A 24,008-nucleotide genomic window follows, 5' to 3' on the forward strand; every position below is an offset into this window, starting at 1 on the left:
GACTACAAGTTGAATTTAAGAGGTGTGCTATGCTGACATTATGCTTTGTACATTTGAACAAATAACAAAGTGTTCTTCCACTTAACGCAATGGATATATTGCTACTGTCTTTTTCGGTCTTGAGAGTATTTGCAAGTCAAAATCACAGAACTTCACTAAACTGTCAAAAATCCAGTGCAGACACAGGCTTTTTATGAAGACCAAGACTTACAAAATACAGAGCTCCCCCAGTGTGCTTCTGTGATGTTTAATAGAATTAAATGGTGCTCAAGTGTTGCATGCATCTTGTTCAGAAAGACTGAAAATGACTTATATAGCAATAAGCATTGCTGATGCTGCCGCAGGTTGTTGATTTGCACAATGAACATTCGCACTTTGAATGGCATGTGTGGTGTAGAGAATAATATTTTAATGGTCCCTCAGTGACTTTAATGTTATTATGAAGTTAATGGCTAATGGGATAACATTGTGATTTAAGGACTAAGAATATGCATAAAAGCTTCTGGAAGTATGGTGGCTCCTGCAGCATTTGGCTATGGACGAATTGACAATATTCTATGCTGTTACGCACCTAACCTAAACCACCACACTCTTCTACAGTGATTACTTTGCCTTATGAGAATGCTATGAGCTTTTTATTTTTAATTTAATGCTGTGGCACATCACATCAATACAGTGTTTGTTGTAAAAATAATTGATGGGGTTGGTCAGGCTGCAGAAATAGATCTTGAAATCAATGTGAAATACTGTATTGTAAAAATAGATAACTGTAAGCAGAACTATTTCTTCTAAACATGGCAAACATTTCCGAGACAGCTTGTATCAGTTCAGAAATGTATTCTACTATTCACTCTGGGTAAGGGTGTCTGCTAAGAAATAAATAATAATTCTGAAAGATTATATTGAGCCCATGCTGTGTGGACTTGAATTAAATGCATGACCTCAAAACCTTCCCACTTTTGCAATGCATCTGGGTTACCTGTAGGCTAGAGATCTAAAGTCGAAAATAAAGTGGACAGGTGCCCTTTTTATTGCACCTTTATTCCTGTACCGATTGAGATGTACAGTTCTATTATGCTAGCTAGTGGATGGATTAATACTTCTACTAACGGGTCCATGGGTTGTGTGTAGTGTGCATGTTATAAAAAAATATTGTAACTCAGTAGTTGTCATCTAAAGCCAAGAAGTCTCCTCTGTTCTCTATTCTTTGATGATGTTAAAAAGAAGAAAAAAAGACCAAACTTATTTTTTTGTAATAAGAAACATTTTATTAACAAAACAGTAAATTCCACTTGCGTAGCATTTCCAACACTGGATAAAATGGCCTTGCAACAAAAAAAAGGCCTTAAAGATGTATCACACAAAGCACTGGAAGAAGCAGGTTATCTGACCTATTTATTCTTTGTTGGGAATGTCTCATGTTGTCTATATAGGGGAAGGAAAAAGTCAGATCAACTTGTCATGTGGGGGAAGTCATGGACTAGAATGTCGAAAGGCAGAAAGGAGGAACTCTGTCAATATGGTGAACTGTTCTGCTGGCAGGACCCACACTTCTAGAAACCAATGAAGTGTTCTGTAAAGTGTATGAAACAGCTTCAAATTTGTAATAGCTTTTTCTTTTTTTTTTTTTTTTAATCAAACTGTATCAAGATTTCAGCTGGCAGAATTAAATCAATACAAAGCAGCCTTCCTAATCTGCTTGCAAATTAAGCAACTTAATGGGTATGTTGAGGTAAATTGAATTGAAAAGAAATGCAATTTTATGTGTAGATACAAGCCAGAGAGAAAATGCATTAAAACATTATTAGGGAGGTGAAAGAGCAGGGCTTTCTGCATATTTTCTTTTGTCTTCTTTTTTATTGGAGTTGTTATCGGAAGGTATGTGTTGGGTATGGTACACATTGTCTGTTGTTTGTTTTTTCTTCAGTTGTTATATACATGTTATGACATGCTTATTGTAATGTAATTACACACACTGACAGATACTTTGTGTCACAAAATTCCTAGAAGCTGGTAGTTGTATGAATATGAATCCATTTACAGGGACTAAACCTTAATTATACTGAGTGCGTGACTCATTCTTGAAGGTGATCAGAGTTGATTAGCTGTGACAGGATTATGTACAGGTTTGAGAAAAAAAGAAAAACATCTAGAAAACAAAGTTATTGATTTCCTCTGTCTGTGAAATCAGAAGCTGGTGGAATAGTGTCAATCAGATTTAAAACAGAAGTGTTTTAGTTCTGGGTCGTTAACTAATAATGCAAACTTTGAGTTTCACTATTTTATATAAGTGTCCTATTTTGGTGTGTGGTACTGTTCTGAGAGGGAAAAAAAAACAGGAAGAAAAAAATACTATGTGTGTTGGCAGCAATGCAGGTTTCCTTAGCACCAAGTAAGCACCCTATTCTGGTGCTATGTTATTTTGGCTTTAATATTAGACACTTTCTGTTTTTCAGCACTGTCAGGTCACATTGACCTTAGCTGGATAAGGAGCCAGGTCAAAGTGGCAAATTTGAATTTTACTTGCTGAGGAACTAAGCCTCCTGTGCCAACTTAGCTGTAGAGGAAAGGGCCCTCCGCTGTAAATGAATCATCTCAATTAGGCATCCTGCATAAATAGTATGTGAAAACACAGGCTGCACTTCCACTCATGGTGGATTCCAATACTTGCCTTGTGGTACTGTGATATTATTTGTATCACTGAGATGTCCTTTTGAATTATAATAGGGGTAGCAGTGTGCTGCGGCATTCTTAATACCGGGGGACATAGCTTTAAAATGATTGTTGTGCAGATACTGGTCTGGTCCTTTGAAATCCAGAAGTAATTTGTCTTTTTTCAAACCCCTAGCGATTTGTGGTCTGTTATCCATTTTTTCCCCTGAGATTTATGTTCATAATTTTGTGGTCACTACTAGTTCAGGTAACATGTAGCCCAAAACAAAAAACCCAACTTCTCCTTAACAAGTCTAATATATATTTAAGGATCTGAACTGAGCGTATGTAAATTTAGAATCCTACACCACTACTGTCGTGTGTATTAAAAATGGAAATGTTTATTTATTTTTATTAGGGACATTTTGTTGAATAAGAAACCCAGTGGGATTGGTTTCATTCTTGGGCACATTCTCAATATATATCACAAAGACGACAGCAGCAGTGTTTGCCAAGAAGGACCCACTGAGACGAGCGAACCCCACAAGAAGATCTGTGGGGTTTGTTTCCCCTGCTGTTTTAAATTCCTCCTTCCTGTCTGTAAAGTGTGAACATGCATATTCCTCCCTGGAGGCTTCTACAGATTCAGCGTGTTCCCCTTGAAGTGCCAGCTCCCAGCCTAATCTATTCCTTTGTATTTGCTTACAGGGTACATTACAACAGGATTCACTGCTGAGAAATCATCCGAAAATAGCATGACAAAAAAAGATGTATTACAAACTCGAAATGTCAGCTATTCTACATGACTTCACGTTTCATTCCAAGTAGTAAAACCTGGATGTATAAATTAAAATGATTTTATGTTAATGATGAGGCGTCTTTTTTCATTACAGAGTAGAGCTCTTTCCCACCACCAGACACACAGCTGAATTATTTAGATTAAACTGTGTGTAATACAATTTACCAAAAATTAGACACACACCTGAATTACTGATACACTGCAAAATGTCTCAAACCACTTGCAGATAAACTAAAAGCCCTATTTCAGCTCAAAGGAGTAATACATTGGAATCTGTTATATAACAAATTCTTCTAAGAAATCCATCATAGATTTAAGATCAATTAAGTTATAAGAAATTTGTAAAATAAACTTAATAATACTAATAATACTAATAATAAGTGCTCTTAAGTCTATAATAGATTTTTGCAGGAAAGCTCCATCGCACCGTTTTTTGTAAGTTGAATAATAATTTTGCAGGGCAAACAAATTTGGGCATGTATTTTTTTAAATTTCTTTTTCCTTCATAATATATATCTTTATATCTATATGAATACCTATCTATGTCTATGTCTATGTCTATGTCTATATATATATATATATATATATATATATATATATATATATATATATATATATATATATCGGCAGTCAAAAAAACCCAATAAAAAGTAAATGGGATTGCGGTACAGGTTTTGGAAAAAGCTAACTTCTATGTACCATACATTCATACATATCCCTCATACAGATACAGAGGACACTCATTACAATGCAAACTGTTCAAGCAAAATATAATGACACGGTTAAGAATGACGGTTAAAAAAAAAAAAAAAGTAAAATGTCATTGCAGATCTCATCATAAAATCTATATCTAGCAACACTTAATAACATTTAATTTTCTCTTTTTTATTTATTTATTTAATTTTACTAAAAATGGCTGAAGAGCAGATATAGTTTGCATCGTCTATACAACAGGCTATAAAACATCACTCATCACAGTCCAGAAAGCACATATAGATGGGTTTGTATATAAACATATGTAATAAGATACTCTGCCTGCATGGAATTTCCCAAATAATCTAGACATCCTCGTAATTCTCCCAAAACATCTGCCTTAGATTTCACATTGGGTTGAAATTAAGGCCTCCATTTTCCATCTCAACAACATAAAAGTATTTTTATTACTTTTTTTTCAGATGTCTATTATGATAACCAGTGCTTCTTTTCCTCTTCTTTGCCCCTTCATTGGGTCTGTTAGATGGGCCTTCACAAAGTCCTCTCTGGTCACTAACGGCTCTCAGAAAGTGCACATCCTTTGACAGATTCCACAATCATAGGTAGCATCTTTTTGTTTTTGCGACATCCTTTAAAGCAATGTTACTTTTCTTCTGTTATGAATGTTTGGTGACATTTTATTATTATTTTTTTGTTAAGAAAACGTCCCAGCAACACAAACACAGGCAACGTAAATGAAAACACTGACTGTTTAATATATGTATATATATATATTTGTTTTTGTTTTGTCCTTTTAAATCGGCTCCTGTTTCTTTGAAACAAACGCATGAAATGTCAATGTCTTTTTTTTATTTAATTTTTTTTAATTCATTTTTTCAGGTCTGTCCTTTCTGCCCACATTCCCCCGTTTTTTTTTGTTTTGTTTTGTTTTGTCCTATGTGCTCAATTAAAAAGTCAATTACGTTTATTATGTCTCAGATAAAATGAAGACTATATTATTTTACAAGTGTTCTTCTGTATAAGTTGGATCAGACGTAATATTCTTTATCCTTGTTTTTCTTGTTCTTGCTTGAACTTTTGGCACTGTTGGCCTGCTTCTCCTTCACCACGGTCCCGTTTGACTGTGCTGAGTTGCTGATGTAGTTCCGACTCTCATCCACGTGGTAGGAGCCCTCATCTCTGTTCCTGTACTTGTACATGGCGTAGAGGAGGATGAGTATGCACAGAGCAGCTGCTGCCACGATGCCCACCACCATTCCTGTGGTGCTGCTCGACTCTCTGATCACCTCCGAGGGCCCTGGGAAGCCTTTGGAGCCGGGTCCTGTGGGATTTGCTGTGGGTATATCATGCAACAAAGAAGATGGTTATTGCAAAGTTGGGTAACGTTTTATAAACTAATTCCAGCAAAATGTATATCATTCTCGAAGCTAGTTAGTGCACTTCTTCTGAGGTTCTTAAGCCTTAGTTTTCCAAAACCCAGGGGCAGTTTGTTATTGACTTAATGTTCTACCAGATTTCATTAACTTGAAAGACTATTTCCAAGTCTGGTTAGTTCCCAGCTTGATCTTAAATTATATATATATATATATATATATATATATATATATATATATATATATATATATATATATATATAGGATTGAAAGGTTTTTATTTACATATAAAACCTTTCAAAACCTCCATACTGTATGCTTTGCTGCATAAGTCTGAACTGCCTATTAAGGGATAAACTAAAGAGAATGACAAAAATTGCTGTTGACATTTCTTACAAATAACAAATTAGAAGGAGTTTTAGATCATACTTTTGGGAGCCCCACAACTGAAGTGAATTAAGGCGTACCAATACTGAATTGAATTTTACTGAATCTTGCAAAACTGTTTCTAAGACAGTTTAATGCTGTCTCTAGGTGACAATGTTTCTTCAAACAAGCGCAAAGTGACTGTCATTAAGGACTATACAAATCTGCCCCATATACATCCTGTTAGATGTGATCTTCAAACTATATTGATGCTGTACGTGTAGGTGGACCTTCACTGTGTTTGAAGAATATTCAGAAACAAACAACATTTAGGTTGAGAGAAGGGGAATGTAGCATACTATCAATGAACAATTTTACAGCTGATGGGGAAAGCCAACTGTGTCATCCAGCAGCACAGATGAAAATATCCCGACAGTTTATGCATATGAGACTAAAGAAAAGCTTGTGCAAAAAAACATTTTAATTTAAGCGCACGTTTTTATTTCAGCTGAATATATATATATATATATATATATATATATATATATATATATAAAAAAGAAAAAAACTCAGTCAGATCTAACTCTCATAGCTCAATTGTAATGTACTCTGGGAATGTAGTTTATTGGTGTGCATGGCCCACTGTTAATCACATATTAAAATCTCATACCCCACTACTGATTTATTAGTGCGATGGCTACTCGTTTCCAGACAGTTTGAAAACTTGTCAAACCAAGATGAGGAAAATAAATTATTTTCATGTGATTGGAGGAGTTTCAAAAGAAAACCATGATGAACAAAATTTAGATATGTCAGGGTCTACAAGAAATGGGCAATGAAGGTATGTCAGAAGATGAAAGTGAACAGGGAACTTCGAAAAGGGCTATGTTAGTTACAGCGTGTTCACAGTTCTAAGCAGCAAAAGAACATAAAATTCAACCAACAGTGGCTAAGATATTTCCCCTGGCTTAAATTTGACAATGTTAAAAAAAAATCCATGTTTTGCACGTTTTGTCAGGATGCAGGGGAACTGATGGCAGGCAAGACTGCATTTTTAACAGGGAGCCAGAAGTTCAAACATGAAACTATATTAAAAACAGTGTTTCAAAACGGCACACAATGTGTGGAGAGGCATACATCCAGAAACGACGTCACTCAGACCATCCCGCTACCATAAACAGGCAAGCAGCACATTCTGAGGAAGATGCTACCACGCAGTTAAAAATCATTTAAGTTGGGAAAAAAGTTGCCCATTATAATTTTGTTGATGCAAAAGTATTGAACTGCATAAGTGTTATGTATGAAAAAAAGATTTGTAGATATTCAACAATTAATTTGAGCAAAATTGTATTTTTTAGGTGCACATGTGCCTAAAAAAAAGTTAGCGTAGAGCCCTGCCCTAAGTTTCTGTTTTATAACTACCTATGTTTACGCATGTGCTACTTTTTTGTTGTTTGGTTGTTTTGTTTTATTGTTTTATTATTGGACACTATTATATTAAATATTGCAAATAATTGTTGGTCACAGCTTACTGGTGGATCGCGGAGCCCGTTGAGATCCACCAAAATGGATCGCAGTGTTTGGTGTACTGGCCACCACTGGTGTAAGATTACCTTTATCAAATAATTTCTGATGAAACTGTCACAGCCAGTAACACAAAGGGCACTCTGCTTTTCTATAATAATTCCCATACAGACACTCCATTCACGTTTTCCAAATCACATGGAGAAATACAATTGTATTTCTGTGTAACAAACTAACAATATCAAAGAGAAATCTTAATTAAAGACTATGATGCCCATGCAAGTTGAATCATATTCCCATTACGATAGTGTCAGAGAGGAAGCTCATGCAGACAAGGGCCTTGGTCTTGGAAACCGCACAGTAATAATGGACCACATTTACTAAGCTGCAATATTACAAGAGCGGACGTGTCTTCTGTGGGTCGACAGCTCAGATGTCATTAGCATTTTACTGCTTGGTCAACATAAGGGGTCAGGCCTCCTAGCATTAAATAAAAAGTCTGAATTAAATCTTGCCTCTTACAGTTTATTGACCTACAGGAAGCCAATTTTGTATTGATATGAAAGTCAGCCGGTGGTGTGGGGTTACATCAGCATCAGCATTTTCTGAACACTGTTGTTTAACTAGACTTTGAATTCCCCTAAAACAAATTCAATTAATGCCACATGTGTACAGTTTTTTTGTAGCTTGGAAATAGGCCACTAATTGGAGTTAAATTTCCATTTTGAACTCATGTTAGTGCTGATCTGAATAGGAATTAGCATTAGCAGAGAAAGCGTCGATATTCTTGCAAAAGCTTTTCTATATGTGGCTTCTCTACAGCAGTAGTTCAGAAACCATAAAGCAAGCAGTTACTTGTGTCCACACTTCACTATAGCTGGACAGTAACTTGTGTCCACACTTCACTATAGCTGGACCATTACTTGTGTCCACACTTCACTATAGCTGGACAGTTACTTGTGTCCACACTTCACTATAGCTGGACAGTTACTTGTGGCCACACTTCACTATAGTTGGACAGTTACTTGTTTCCACACTACACTATTGCTGGACAGTTACCTGGGGCTGCACTCTAAACTTCACTATGGCTGCACAGTAAAGGTAAAATAAATCCCAGCATATATTAACTCACACCCAACACAAAGCCTTTCATCAACTCTGTAATTCAGTAGATGGTCATTAAAAAATACAATGCACTGGTCCATATTAAAGGATATCATTAAGGCTTGTAGTACAGTTAATGCAAATTAATCTCAGTCTAAACAACTGTTCCTCTTCAATTGTTCATTCATGTAGAATATTTCCCTCAATTAGTTCCCTCTGTGTATACCGACTGACCCTGATAGCGCTAAACTGAGTAGATGTTTAGAAGTCAACACCAAGGAGCATACCTAAAAATGAATACACTATGCTAATGAAACAGTTATTCTGTTCGTAAAAAGAAGTAAACTGAACTTAAGGTTACATTATATTACTTACACTCAAACACAGGTTTATTCTGTAGAAAACTGACCAAAGCTGCATATCAGACATTTCAATACCTAAATGTAATGTTGTTGAAGCTGACACCTTGGGATCCTTCAAGAAGCTGCTTGATGAGATTCTGGGATCAATAAGCTACTAACAACCAAACGAGCAAGATGGGTCGAATGGCCTCCTCTCGTTTGTAAACTTTCTTAAATTATAAAAAGAAAATACTAAAATAACGTAATAATTCAATCACCAATGTTTTGACTAAAGTCTTTATTCAAGTTAATCAAAGCATGTGTTGTTGAATTGATTAAGTTTCTTTTAGTATTTTTAGTTAGTCCTGTTAAGTGTTTAATAAGTATATAAGTTTAAAAGTAATAAGAGTGTAGCATTGTGTGGTTTTAGGTGAAGGAGAATGAGAATCCGATGCGATCCGAGTGGTTCCAGAAAAAAATACGGGACTTGAAAGCAGTGCGACTACCTGCAAGATTAAACGCTGTTCTTTATTGTGCAGACACAGATCTTTCTGTGTCTGCCAAATGAAGCCTGTTAACCTTCATTAGAAGACATTAACTTCCCTGTGTCAGGACTTGTCACTGTCAGTAATGGGAGGTGTTAGATGAAGTCTGAATCTGCATTTTGTTTTACTGCTCGCTCAAACATTTTTATATTACAGGCAGGTTTAAGAAGCAACATGATCCTAAAGGGGCAATAAGTCTCTTTAAAAAAAAAAGGCTTACCACTCATTAGCATCTACTATAAAAGTTGTCCAGACTTCGGTAGCCCATTTATTCCACAATTCTACTGTAAGCATAGACCCTGTGCTGCAGCAGTTACAATGTCTACACCTTACCCAGCAGATACAGCATGCAAGGATTGTGTTATGCACAGGTAAATTAGGTCCTAAAACCCTTTGCACAGGAAGTGAATTTATAGTGTTGTGTGAGGGCAAAAGGGATTCATGCCAGTCAAAAGGGAAATGAAGTCAGGCAAACTAAACGATCTATAAGGGACTTAAACATGTTTTAGTATGCTAATGAGAATGAAGAAATTGTTTTCAACCCTTGGTTATTATTATTATTGGTTATATGTACAGTATATCTGTTTTTTTGACAGTTTTGTCCACTGGTCAGCCTTGTGGAGTCTTTTCTGAAGCCAGTTTTGCTGGAATGGTTAGTAAACATAGGAAATAATATTTTAAGTAGCAGCAACAATAGAGAATTGTGCAGAAAACACACAATAGTATATTAAATCAGACAAATAATTAAATATTAGTACAATGTAAGTGATATAAAGCATTCCTTGAAGGTCTATAGGATAAGCTTTGTGTCTAGACTGTAAGATGCCCTGGGCAGCAGTGCTAATTTATTAAGGCTTTTTCTAGCCTTTAATAGTGTCTAAAGCTTACTGGAGATAGTACCAGAAACAAGCATTTTAAATGATTGACATCTATAAATTTTTTTATAAATAAATAAATAAATAAATAAATATATGACCATAGGCGATATAAACTATCTTACAAATGCATTGAGGGGTAAAATTAGACAAAGCGCAGATACCTGATAAAGTATCTTCATTTCAGAATGAAAGGCTTTATTTGCTTCGATAACTGCTCGAAAGTAAAGGAATACAATAACAATAAAATTACCCTTTGTATTGCTGTACGTGTGAAAACATCCCACATTATCTTTAATTAATAGGGGCCTAGGTTAACAGTTTTCATAATTGGTTGTGTAATTTAAGTTGCTTAGCTTGGTATTACAACTTGTAGTACATAATGCAACTAATTAAACTGTTCTTTTGTTCACAAAAGGTCTTTCTAATTAGATAAAAAGTTCCAAATGGCACGTCTAGGCAATGCACCATGTATTGTGCAACCAGAAATTAGTCAACTGGATTTACTTGAGGAAGAAAATAACCTCAGCCAACCCAACGTTATGGCAGTCCAAGATTAGTGTTTATCATGATCTGAAATCTGACCGCACATTTACTGCTTCTTTATAATAAACCTTGCCACATACAGTAGTGTGTACATTTATTAGAACGCCTCAAGATTTGTCATTTATATCCTTTATTTACAGTACCTAACTGCATGAAAACCTCTGGGAGAATTTGTATTTTCAGCCAGTAACCAGTAATATACAAACAATAGGCACTAATATGTGAAAATGTTATTGTATTGAACTCGTGGTATAGAAACAAGAGCTTTAGTAGCAAGTGATTTTCAAACGAAATGTGTTAATTAAATCAATCCTTTAATAGGGCAGCAGTGTGGAGTAGTGGTCAGGGCTCTGGACTCTTGACCGGAGGGTTGTGGGTTCAATCCCCAGTGGGGGACACTGCTGTTGTACCCTTGAGCAAGGTACTTTACCTAGATTGCTCCAGTAATAACCCAACTGTATAAATGGGTAATTGTATGTAAAAATAATGTGATATCTGTATAATGTGAAATAATGTATAATGTGATATGTTGTAACAATTGTAAGTCGCCCTGGATAAGGGCGTCTGCTAAGAAATAAATAATAATAATAATAATAATAATAATAATCCGTTAATACTCTGAAATTGAGTCGATGAGGTCGTTAATGAACGCATTTCTCATTAAAAGGCTCCATTGTCGCAGATCACGTACATCACTTACTGTATCAACGACTAATAAGGGGAACCCGTTAATCAAAATGCATGTTAACGAGATCAAGAAAAATGAATGGAAACATAATCCGCTGTTATGGAAGCTACTAGCGTACAGGGAGATGGCTCTCCCACCAGTGAGCAGCAGCCAAATGGAAATCAAATAAAAAATACTGGGAATATCTATTTTGTGCATAATTTATAAATTTAATTTAAAGTTGTGCATTTTGTCATGCAGAATGTACATTTATTTAGATAACTTCACATATACAATGCTGGTTTACGAATATCTGACTTTTTAATTTATTTTTTGGATGGTGCCGGGGGGGGGGGGGGGGGGGGGGGGATAAGCCATCTATCTATATTGGTTGGAATTTAGTAAGTACGAGTATCTGACAACATTACAAATACGTTAGGCAAGATCCATGTCAATGATCTCCACATTAGGTATTCCATTCATGTCCTTGGCGATATCTTTTGAAAGCAAGCCCCATATTGCACTTTTTAACTATTAGATGAAATGTTTACAGAATACTTAACAACTGCTATCAGGACCATGCTGCATGATTTGTTTATTATTAATAGTGTTATAATTAAACTATACCAAATCACGTTTTTATTTACAACGAAGAGAAAATGTTTTTGTTGCCTTTATAAGCATTTGGGCGACACAGTATAGGTTACCTTCATTGTAACTAAAAAATGTGATTTGGTATAATTTAATAATAACGCTATTTTTAATAATGAAATGAATCATGATTATAGCAGCAGTTTTTAAGTATTCTGTGAATATTTCATCTAATAGTTAAAAAGTGGGGCTGTCAGGTCTTAGTTTTCAAAAAATATTGGCACGGACATTATATACCAACCAATGGAATACCGTGTGTGTATGTGTGTGTGTGTGTGTGTGTGTGTTTAATAGAGAGCGAGAATACATGCATGTCTCCAGTCATATGTGGTTTTCATGATCACATAGCCCTAAGTTCTAGCCAAAATTGTAGATATGTATTACTGCCATAGCCTTATCTTTTCGATTATTGATTTGCTCCATTGCCACTGTACTTTATGCATCTATGCATCCCTTCCTGTGATGTCACTGGGCAGTGTGTTCCAGGCTTAAGGTAACAAATTGTTAAAACAAGTGAACAAATCTCATTCATAATTACAAGTGTATAAAAGTAGGGGGCTCCCGAGTGGCTCATCCAGTTAAAGCACTTGCGTAGAGTGCAGGATGCGCCCTATAGTCTGGACATCGTGAGTTCGAGTCCAGGCTATTCCTTAGCCGACCGAGGACGGGAGCTCCCAGGGGGCAGCGCTCAATTGGCCGAGTGTCACCCGGGGGGAAGGAGGGTTAGGTCTGCCAGGGTGTCTTCGGCTCACCGCGCACCAGCGACCCCTGTATTCTGGTCGAGCGCCTGCGGGCTTACCTGTAAGCTGCCCGAGAACTGCGTTGTCCTCCGACGCTGTAGCTCTTGGGTGGCTGCATGGTGAGTCCGCAGTGTGAAACAAAAGCAGTCAGTTGACGGCACACGCTTTGGAGGACAGTGTGTGTCCGTCTTCGCCCTCCCGAGTCAGTGCAGGGGTGGTAGCGGTGAGCTGAGCATAATAAAATAATTGGCCATTCCAAATTGGGAGAAAATAATAAAAATAATTGGCAACGACTAAATTTATAAAAAAAAAAAAAAAGAAAAAAGTATATAAAAGTCTAACATATATTTCTATCACTAGAAATATTGAATTATCTAGGTAGTGTCTGTATCATCGGCGTCACAGCCGTAGTCTGTCAAATTTCTGTTTCAAGGTGAGTTATAGTCTTTCGTTAATTAAAACCCTCCTTTTCCAAGTGCAAATTAACTCCTGAAAAATTGACAACACGGATTTGATTTTAAATTCCCACGCAAACAAAAGAACTAGTCACAAGAAGCATTGCTCGTTAAGATATTAACATTTCGTAAATCAACATAATTTTGGAAATCACATTAGCATGATTATTTAATAACAAGATAGGCATAACGACCTCTTGAAAATGCCAAAATCAATGCTACATACCGATTTGTTGATTAACACTGGAGTTATCATTTAAGAACTTTTGAAAATCCTGCCCTTTGTGCCTTAATTAGGCAGCCTAAACAACTTCTAAAAAAACTTTAAAATGCATTTTACCATTTGTTGCTATGTGTTCTTTTTCTCTTACTTTTTTAAATGACTGTATTTGCTAGAATAAAAGTAAACCACCCCATTGTGAGGGTATTTTTTTCCCCTAAATATATGCATTAGATATCCTGATGCCGTTTGAGCAGCAGATTTGAAAAAATAACAATTTTATAAGCACTTCTACTTGGAACCACCAGTATTACAATACAGTAGATGCTTTTTTGCTTTTTTTTTTTGTTTAGCCTTGTGACGGGGTACTCCCTGCCCCTGTGCATGCTTTGTATTATTATATTATTATTATTATTATTTAAAATGCAGGGCGGATGAAAAGCTGTCTGCCACTACTGTTATTATTTGTATTTTTGTACTTTACTCTGAGACTGTGTGACTGTTGGCTAGTAATTATTTAATTAGCTGACAGTCATGCAGATTTATTAAACTCATGCAAACTATGGCCGAGGGGTTAGCAAGATAATTAAGAGCCAGTTAATCCCTCTGCTATAATATTAAAGACCTGCAGCTGTGGCAGCACGTGGAGCGTGTACAGGCGGAACGAAATGTGAGTTGTGAAAACTATTACTACATGATATAGCAATTGCTACGTATGCTGGTTTTTGCAACCAGCATACTACTTGTTGCTATTTGTGTTCCGTGTTTGTTTATTTTGGCCCACGTGCCGTTTATTTTGAGCGTTTGGTTTTGTTTTTAAATCTTTTATTTGCAAATTAAACTCGCACATCAGCACTTTCATTACCCCAGTCTGTTGTCTGTGTCCACTGTCTTCCAGGTCTGATGTCATCACCCAAGCCATCCTGCCACTAGCCTACAATAGTATTATTTTAGCAAATAAGCTCCACCCGCACTTCCTTCCTAGCCCACGTGGAAGTATGTATTTCAGTGGTGTGGTCTGGCTGTAATTCAATGAAACTGCGTCGGTGTTTTACGTGACAGCTCCTGGATGTAAACAAGACTGAGATTAATGTTTTAATATATGAACAATGTCACAGAATCGTTTTCGCCAAATCTTGAGATGCTTGCATTTTGATTTGAGAGAAATTAGAAGCATTTGCTCTGGCAATGAGGGCAACAAGGATTTGCCCACAACAATGGAGGTAAGTACACATGTATTTACTAAGTAACTGCTATGTAAATACACCGTAATTAGAGACACTTAGGGCCCTATTTAATAACGTTGGCAAACCCCTAAGGCAATCACAGTTAGCGCACCAGAATCAGGTGCACGTGTGGGCAAACAGCAACCGTGTTTTAGTGCCCACCCGGCAAGTCAGCGTTAGCGCTTGCATGGGCTGAACTTCAAGGGAGTGTCCTCATTTATATACAAATGTAGCGATTTAGTAAACCATCAACAGTGTTAGCAATTGCGTTTCAATTGACATGTGAAAACCAGGTCTAAAATGTGTGCAAATTACATGGTCGACTATAAATACCAGTGAAACTACCAGGGAAGCAGGCAAAGAAAAGAGAGAGGAAAAAGAGAAATAAAAGAAATATGGAGTGTGCACTGAATTAACGTGACATTTTATAATATGTGATAATTTGTACTGTGATTTTGTAACAATTATATGTTGCCCTGGATAAGGATGCCTGCTAATAAATAAATAAATAAATAAATAAATAAATAAATAAATAAATAAATAAATAAATAATAATAATCATTTCTACGTGGACAGACAAAGAGAGGAGGAGGAGACGTCTCCAAGTTATGTGTCTTTTCTGAGCCTGTCTGAAATACAATGTATGCAGCAATTTCGCCTCAACAGACAATCACTGACATCTGCCAACTGCTTCAGGCTGACCTGGAAGGAGACTTGTGGAGAGCACACTGTTTGTCTGTAGGCACTGCAGTACACGCACCAACACAGAATAGGAACCTCTACGTAAATCGTAAGGGGACCTATTCTATCAACGTGCAAATAGTGTGTGATCTGTGATGCCAACAACTGCATCACACATGTGTATGCAAACTATCGTTGCTCGGCTCGTGACTTGTTTATCCTCGTTAATTCGCAGATGGCAGCTACGTTTCAGCAGGAAGACAGTCTGAGAGGCTGGTTGATAGAGGACAATGGGTATCCACTGAAGCGGTGGCTACTGACACCGCTGCTCAACCCCACGACCCCTGTTGAACAGAGGTGTAACAGTACCTTTAAATGTGCTCCTACTGTAATTGAGCGAACATTTGGAATCCTCAAAATGTGATTCCGATGTTTGGATGTCTCTGGGGGAACACTACAGTACACTTCTCAGAAGGTTAGCAATATCATCCTGGCTTCTTGTGTTTTACACAACATAGCTCTCCGTAATGGAAGTTGAACTTACAGAGGAAAGATTACAGAGTTTGAGGGAAGCAGGTGCTAAACTTGAAGCCCCAGGTTTGGAGGTTGTAGATTCTGCAAGTGCCAGGCAGGTCAGGCAAAGCCTTATAGACAGGGGTTCACATAACTGGTACGCAGGTACGCATGCGCACCAATAAAAAAAAAAATTGAGGACTTAGTTATTTTTGTATAAGACACAACTGTGTATCGTCAGTATATTTTTTTTAACAGGAAAGCATTTATAATAAAGGCAGTGACAGTGCTCATGGTTCGAAGGTGACATATACATGCCTAACATAAGGAAAACTCCTGATTCTAAATTCTTCGCTGGGCGTATGATTCGCTATTTGATGTGCGTGACTTCTAAATCACGTTTTCGTGCGCTATGGCAGCGGTTCGCTAATGCTATCATTTTTGCCCTAACGATAGCAGCTGCGCACATATTTGATAAATAGGGCCCTTAATGTAAAGTGTTACCAAGAATTAAAATGCATTTCTATTTTGCTCAGGTGTATTTTATTTCCAGAGTAGTATTTGTAAGAAAGCCAGATATGTGTTGTCTGCACCAACCACGGATTAGCAACTGCATGCCAGACCTGCTTTGTTAAGATTTCAACAGTCAGCTACTCCTCGATCTCATTTACACTCGAGGTGAAAAGCAGAATGAAAGATTCGGGCTGCATTTAGGGATTTAAATAAATGAACCTTTTAAACACAGTTTACCATTCATCTTCTCGAAAGAGATTAAGTTATTTTGCAATCCATCTCAAGCTGGAAAGGGCAGGTGAGTGAGTGGATGTGCCGAATGCTGCAAACGGGCACCACTTAAGCAACAATGAATTTGGAATATTTGTCCTGGTCTTGAGCTAGCAGGTTTAATAGTAAACAAAACACATGAAAAAGAACGAAACCTCCAGCGCTAGAGTGGGCACTCAGAATGAAAATGGCTCATTTGCAAGAGGTTAAGCATTCCTTTTTAATGTAGCTTCATAGTGTTCATCTGCATGGAGACGCAATAGGCAAGATTAAAAGGTTATTTAAACTACTTTATATATATATATATATAAAGGCCAGACAGGGTGTTGACTATACAGATGCCTCAGGGTGCTGTGCATTATGAGGCGAGGCCGAGTGCCTCCCATACAGGTATGTTTGAAAGAAAACAGTAAGTAAATGAAAAAGGAAAAAATGTACACTTACATGCTCAATACAGTAATTACATATCCTTTCTCTTGAAAAAAACTAACCATCATAGATTGCTCCTCATGCCCGTTGCCTGGTTGCAGTTGGTGTGAAGATGGTGGACAGGCAACGATTGCATTTGTTATGCATGAATTAGTCAACCATGGTGTTTGTTTTCACTGAGAGAATAACACACTTGACACTGGAGAAAGTTCAGTGTCAGTCAGTACTGAGATCGTTGTATCCGGGTCGATCCTGTACGTGATCGTTCTAATAGGGCTAATTTGCATTGAAAAAAATCGGTTCTTGCTGTTGGGATCGTTAAAAATGGGTGTTTGTTATAAGAAGGGTTTGTTATAGTGAAGTTAGTCTCTATATATAAAATCAAAAAGAAAAAGGTAATGTAGGTAAACAAAATTGTGAATAATTGATACAAAAAATCAATTATATCCAGACGTTTAGGACGACGAGTCTTCTTCAGCTGGATGGAGAAAGCAGTGCGTAAAGAAGCTGTTGTTAAAAAACAAGTTGTCTTTAATATCTAAATCATTTTAATGTATACGGACACCCTGAAGTAAGTTGTCTGAAATACGTTGTCTAATAATTTTTTGAAAGACAACTTGCTTTCACTGTTATTTATTATGGGGTCCAGTGATGTCCAGATTGTAAATTCATTATTTATTTAATAAAAGTAAACATGAATTGCAGGTCAAAATGACCTTGTTCAAATTTAAATTAATTTATTTAAAATGTATGTTAAAGCATGTGTTTTTCAACTCTAATTAGCTGACAAGCCGTGCTGACAATGGTTACTCAAAATAAAAAGTTACCCCCATGCACGGGCAGATACCCCAACCCAAAAACTAGTTTGAATTCAATTTGAGTATTTAGTTTATGCTACATTGTATATGCCATTGCACTTATTCTGTCATTCACTTGGTATTCAAAGAGCTTTGAAGATGCACAACAAGGCTAATTATACTGTATGATATTGAAAGATTACCGCTCATTTGCCGAATCATGAGTGAGGTGGTCGAAAGAAGGTAGAATCGCCTTAAAAACACAGCCTTGTGAAAAATTTCACTGATCACGTCAGAGTGTTGCACAGGCACTACCAGCTGGACTCTCAGCATGTTAAGAGTGCTGCAAAGCTTCTGTGCCACTATGGGGTCCAGGAATATACAGATCAAAAGCCTGTCAGACAGTGACAGACAGGGATTCTCAGTTAAAAAACTGTAGACATCTTAAGTAAAACCCTTCAAGCCCAGAAATTTCATATCTTGAATGAAACAATTTAAAACTGTACAGATACAGTATTGGATAATTTGTACAGCTCTTAAAATAAATTCAGACATTCTGTGATAAAATGTGCCAAGAACAAAAGGGGGGTCAAGAAACTCTTCTGAGACAGCAAATGTATTAGACCGATGCATTATTTTCTCTGTCAGAGAGACACTTGGCTGTCTTCACTAATTAGGGATGGTTGTGACCAGTTTTTTTGTAGGTCATTCTTGGCTGTTCTGGTTCCAGACAACTGGGGTTTTGGAGAGCTTGCCTAAAATATAACAGCCTGTCACAGATAGCTTGTGTGGTGACGTCAGGCCAGGAACATACACAGGCACAGGCAGCTCTGGGGTAAAACGGCATGCAGGCCAAAATAAACAAACACTATAAACAGAACACAAAACAAATACCGTGCTGGTACAGCGATCAGGCAGGTAGCAGTTGATTCCTGTATTTCTTTCATAGATCTTTCAAACACCACCTCTGTTTTCCACTCCTGAACGATCCACACCATTCAGCCAAAGCTGCAGGTCTTTTATATTGTAGCTGAGGGGTCAACTGGGGGTCAATTACCTAATTTACCCGTCAACCACATTCAGCACAGGTTTTATCATATGCGTGATCAACAGCCAGTTTATCAATAAGCACTCGCTGGTGACCACGCATTCTCACGATTTTATCTGGATGGGACATTTTAACCCCATCTGGGCTATAAATAATAATGACAAAATGGCAAATTATATAATACAAGCAGGGGCGGGGTGTACCCCGTCGCACAGCCCCTTATTTATTTATTTCTATATATTTTCTTCCCCATGTTTTCAAGATGCCACACTGTACTTCTGTATTCTGGATTTAAATTGGTCGTTTGTATTAACCTTTTAAACAATTCCTAAACCCTAAATCCACAGGACGGTAATGGGAAGTTCAGAAAAGTAAGATATTTAGGACAGACAGAAAATGCTGTGGCGTGCAAAAGGAAATTCTGAAAAAAGAAACATCAGAGCTCCTTGACTTTTTCAATTAAGTGCCTGTGGAATCCTTCAGGTTATTGTAAGTAATCAATTTCAAGCTATTATCAGTAGCTATTTAATATGTCACATTACATCAACTGCGGGCAACTCAAATTGGTAACTATTTATCTGTTGTGTATGGGTATTAGATATTTAGAATGGTTTATTTCCAGCTATTGAACATGGCTTTAAACACACCTTTGACATATGAATAAATACGCACTTCTAATATCAGTATTGAATACTTCTGGACATTACATACTCTATTCTGGAGTTTAAAAGAACAGGCAAGGTCAATTATCCTAATAAGGAGTTTGATATGTAAATGTAGACAAACAGCTTACACCTACATATTCTTATAAATGCAAATATGTCTAACATCAGAAAAAAAATGTTTATGAATGAAACCTATAAGCAGGTACACCAGAAGGTCAAACCACTGATGCTGTGCTCTTTCTGCATTGCCTTATTAGCGGGTATTTTATTCTGTACTGATTTCTCAGCATGGCCTTGGGCCATTCACTCCTTGAGAAGAATACAACCGATAGCACTGAAAACTAAAACTCAAGGGCCATGTCTTTCACAAACAGTGATTTTTTTTTCTTTTGTATTTTATTTAACTAGATAGGCTCAAGCTTGTTCTCTGTTATAGAGAGCAAATCCAAACTTGCCAGTTCTGATGTAGTTCCATGCTTTTAGTCTGGAATCATGCTTGGTTATGGTAGGGCTGATTGTTTTTTTTAAAAGGATTTAGGTAAAAAGAGCAGCACCACCTACAATATAGACATAACATAGACATGTCCGGTTTAGCGAGGGGCTACTGTATGATTATGAAAAGCTTTTTGGGGGTGAAGGTTGGGGCCCCACTATAGAATCTGATGGGATTAAACTGTCTTTCATTTTTTACATATATAACAGTATTAAAATAGGTCAAATGAAGACGGAACAGAATGTATTATACAGATGACGTTTACATTTAACAAAAACAATGTTATTTTGATTCTTGCACCCTTGCATGTATAGACGTTACCCTTCAGGCACTCTCTGCTGCAGCAAACCACAACTCAACTGCCGCTATTTTATTTGAAAAAATGTCGCACAACTCTCGCTAGAGATCTCGCTAACATATTCTTTCTTAGTACATACGACAAAATGTGCAGTTTGCAAATTGTCCTAACAAAAATGCAAATTGCGGTATATTTGCACTGCGACTGGCCCATCTTAGTACATTTACCCCTAAATGTTTGGTAAAATAATACCTAAGATGTTTATATCATGTGCATTTGCAAATAAATGTGAGTACATACAATTACTAAATTGACTGAATAATCCTACTTCTTTCCTACTTAAAAGTAGCATAATGTATACATGGCTATCATCTGCAAGAACAGTGCTTCTATTAACCAGTAATTACTGTATATGTCATTGGCAAACAGCCTCATCCATCATTTTACAAAATGCATTGCCATGTAGCATAATGTTTTGTTAAATGGTGGCTGTAATCACTGGGTACAAAATTATACAAAAGTAGTGCGACAAACGGAATGGGTCTAACTTTGTTCCAGCTTTATTCCATCAGCTGGATCTGGATGTGTATCATTACTGAGCAAAAATAATCAACTGTGTTACAATGTATTGTTGAAGGATGCAACTTAAAATACAGTTCTCTTCTGTGCTGTTTCCAATGACTTTGTGCCTCACTGCTTGATTAATAGAGAGAACACCATCTTGTACTGGTTATTGCCTGCACATTAACCTGGCAATTGTGAGAAAAGACACACTTCTAAATGAAAAGCCCTGTGAAGACAGCCCTATAATAAAACAAACGTAGCTGAAGATAATAATACTGCTTAATCCACACATTTAATTCACTGGTGCAAAAAAATAACAATTTGAGGGGTGGAAGCCTCTAGTTGTTTTGGCTTAAAGAACATTTTTTTTCTGAGCGACTAACTTGCCTGTTGCCATCTGGAGTAATAATGTTGACATCTTTTTAAATCAATGTCTCGCCTGCACCTAATAATTCCTATGTTTTATGTGCAGTGTATTTTATTTCTATCTCCCAGTGGATGATAATGTGTATTTCATTGATCAGAGCTTTTTTGTGTTATTTCTCTGCAGAAGATAACAGTCAAGCCAATTTTATCCAGTGGCTACTGCGACCATAAACAGTTTACCTCCATTTACGTGATCCATACTATGTTCATCTGCTTTTTTCCCCCTGAAAAGCACAGTCACAGTAGAAAGGCCTGCCATCTTTCCCTTTTGGTTAAAAAACATGCTGAAAATCAAGGTTTCAAATCACTAAGTTTACAGGGAAATTGCACACAGGTTTTCTGTTATTTTCTACTTAATATAAACATAATGTAAGCCATTCAGCATTAATCTGAATAGTCTCAAGTGTATAGCGTAAAAAGTTTTCACTCTCTGGCTTTACAATAGATACCTATTTGCAACAACATTAATAAAAAGGCAGATTGTAGTGCCATTAATTCAGTACTTCAAAGAAGAGGTGTATAAAAGGACTACATTTTCTTTTCTAGCAGCAATGTAACCAAATGTATAACACAAAACAAGAGGCCAGTATGTGACTACAGTACTAGATGAAAGGTGGACCATGGAAGACTGCCAAGACTCACCAGATGCCTGACCAGTAGTGGTCGCTGGAGCTTGATTCTGATTTTCTGCACCAGCCCTGTGTAGTGCAAAGGCCAAGCAACACTCCCTGTGGGTCCCCAACCAAGCTCAGGAACTTACTTTCATTACTCACTCAGACCTCAAAACGACAGTACTTGTACCTATTAATTTGCGTTGCTTTGCACTGTGTGTTACTGGAAAAGCCTAGACCCCATAGATAGTCACTTTTTGATTCCGTTAGATGAAAAAAAGAATGGAAGTAACCAAAGTCTGAACGTTCAAGCAGTGCGGGATAGGATGCTGGCGCTTTGCCTACAGGAGCTGGATCTATCATTAAGAAGTTGCTCACCTAGCTATTTTTCAGCCTCTCAGAATACACCACAGTGTACAAAAAATACATTTAAGACATTCTTGACATGGGATAAGTCAAAGAATCAAAAGAGACTGCAAAGTGTGAAAGTAGGCACTGTTAAAAAATGGAAATGTTCCTTTAGAAAGAAACAAAAAGCTTGCACTAAAATATAAGGCTGATGATGTGGAAACCCAATCCCAACAAAACACCTTACACCACTCATTGCATTGCCTGACAATAGTCTTTGGGAGATTTGGCATGCAACAATACCATGTGTTTAGGAGGAAGATCCTAGGGTGACAGAGAAGTCATTAGCCATCATTGTTTGTTTTGGCCTCCATTATGGTGGCAGCCCATAATAAGCCGTCACCTATAGTAGTGGAAAACCTGATGTTATTTCCAGATTATTCAGATGATCTTACTTAAAAGAGTCAACATGTATTGACTCTCCATCAGAAGCTAACTTAGCACATTTTAGCAAAATCTTTCCCAGGACAGCAAGGGTGAACTGAAAACAACGTAGCTCCTGTGAAAGTCAAGTTGTACAAATAGATTGGAACCACTTCTTTGGATTGAGCTGTTTTTTTTTGGTTTGTTTCTTTGTTTTACTTTTAAGCAAGATGTTCTAGCTAAATGCTACGAGAGGGTCACTGAAATCACGTTTAGTCATTTAGTCATGTCTGATTCAAATAGGATTGACTCCCTTTCTGGTTTATTTTAAACCAGATCTAGATTTTCCCCAAGAGGTTTGCCTTCCCTTGACGGCAGAAAGGAAGGTCATAGCCAGTTGAGCCTGGAACAGCAAAGCATTCAATTTACTGCAGGCTGATCTAACAGGAGAACTGAGTGAGATTATCTGCAGCAGTGCGGGCCTGATACCTGATTGAGAAAAGAGCCCATTTCTATGTGTTAATAAAACACTAGGGTGAGTTACTAGTGATTAAGACCCGACAGCTAACCTTGTGTGACTGACACCCCACCATGCCCCCCTTTAAAGAGCACACCTATCTGGCACTTCCTCAAAGCTGAATAGGCCTTTTTTATTCTTCTTGAGATGCATATTAAGAATGTACAACTGCAATTAACATATACATTATTGAACACCATACGAGTTTCTAATAGTATATAAAAAAAGATAATCTCAATGGTAAATATAAATTAGTTATAAATACATAGCTGTGGTAGGGTAGTGCTGTAATGATAAGCTGTGACTTATTTGGTTTAGTAAGATAAAAAAAATGATTCTACAATCACAGGTTCTGTCTCACTTTTGTTTTTATAAATTTAATTTATTTTCATATTGTGTGTCCCTTAAACTTGAATATATACATGAAGGGGAATTACCAACACAACTTAATAAGGGAAAGTGGAAACTAGGCAGGTATAACAATACCCATTCCACATTGATTAGAAATATATTCTCAATGCAAAAGTGCTGCATTAATGCAACTCTTTAGTACAGATTTGCAGAGAAAGAATAGATGAGGGATGTCGCCTGTTTTTATTGTAAAATAAATAAAA

General features: G+C 36.9%; 1 protein-coding gene across 25 annotated transcripts in view; it reads right to left on the reverse strand.

The window, feature by feature from the left end:
• Positions 1-1,611: 1,611 nt before the first annotated feature.
• LOC117410391 (neurexin-1) overlaps positions 1,612-24,008 on the reverse strand; it is a 455,487-nt gene continuing 433,090 nt past the window's right edge. For all 25 annotated transcript variants that reach the window (XM_034016883.3, XM_034016882.3, XM_034016890.3 and 22 more), the window contains one exon: positions 1,612-5,498. In XM_034016883.3, coding sequence (XP_033872774.1) covers positions 5,194-5,498 — 305 coding nt within the window. In that variant the 3' untranslated portion in view covers positions 1,612-5,193. The remainder of the gene's footprint in view (positions 5,499-24,008) is intronic.

The sequence above is a fragment of the Acipenser ruthenus genome, chromosome 6 (assembly GCF_902713425.1).
Source record: "Acipenser ruthenus chromosome 6, fAciRut3.2 maternal haplotype, whole genome shotgun sequence".
NCBI lineage: Eukaryota > Metazoa > Chordata > Actinopteri > Acipenseriformes > Acipenseridae > Acipenser > Acipenser ruthenus.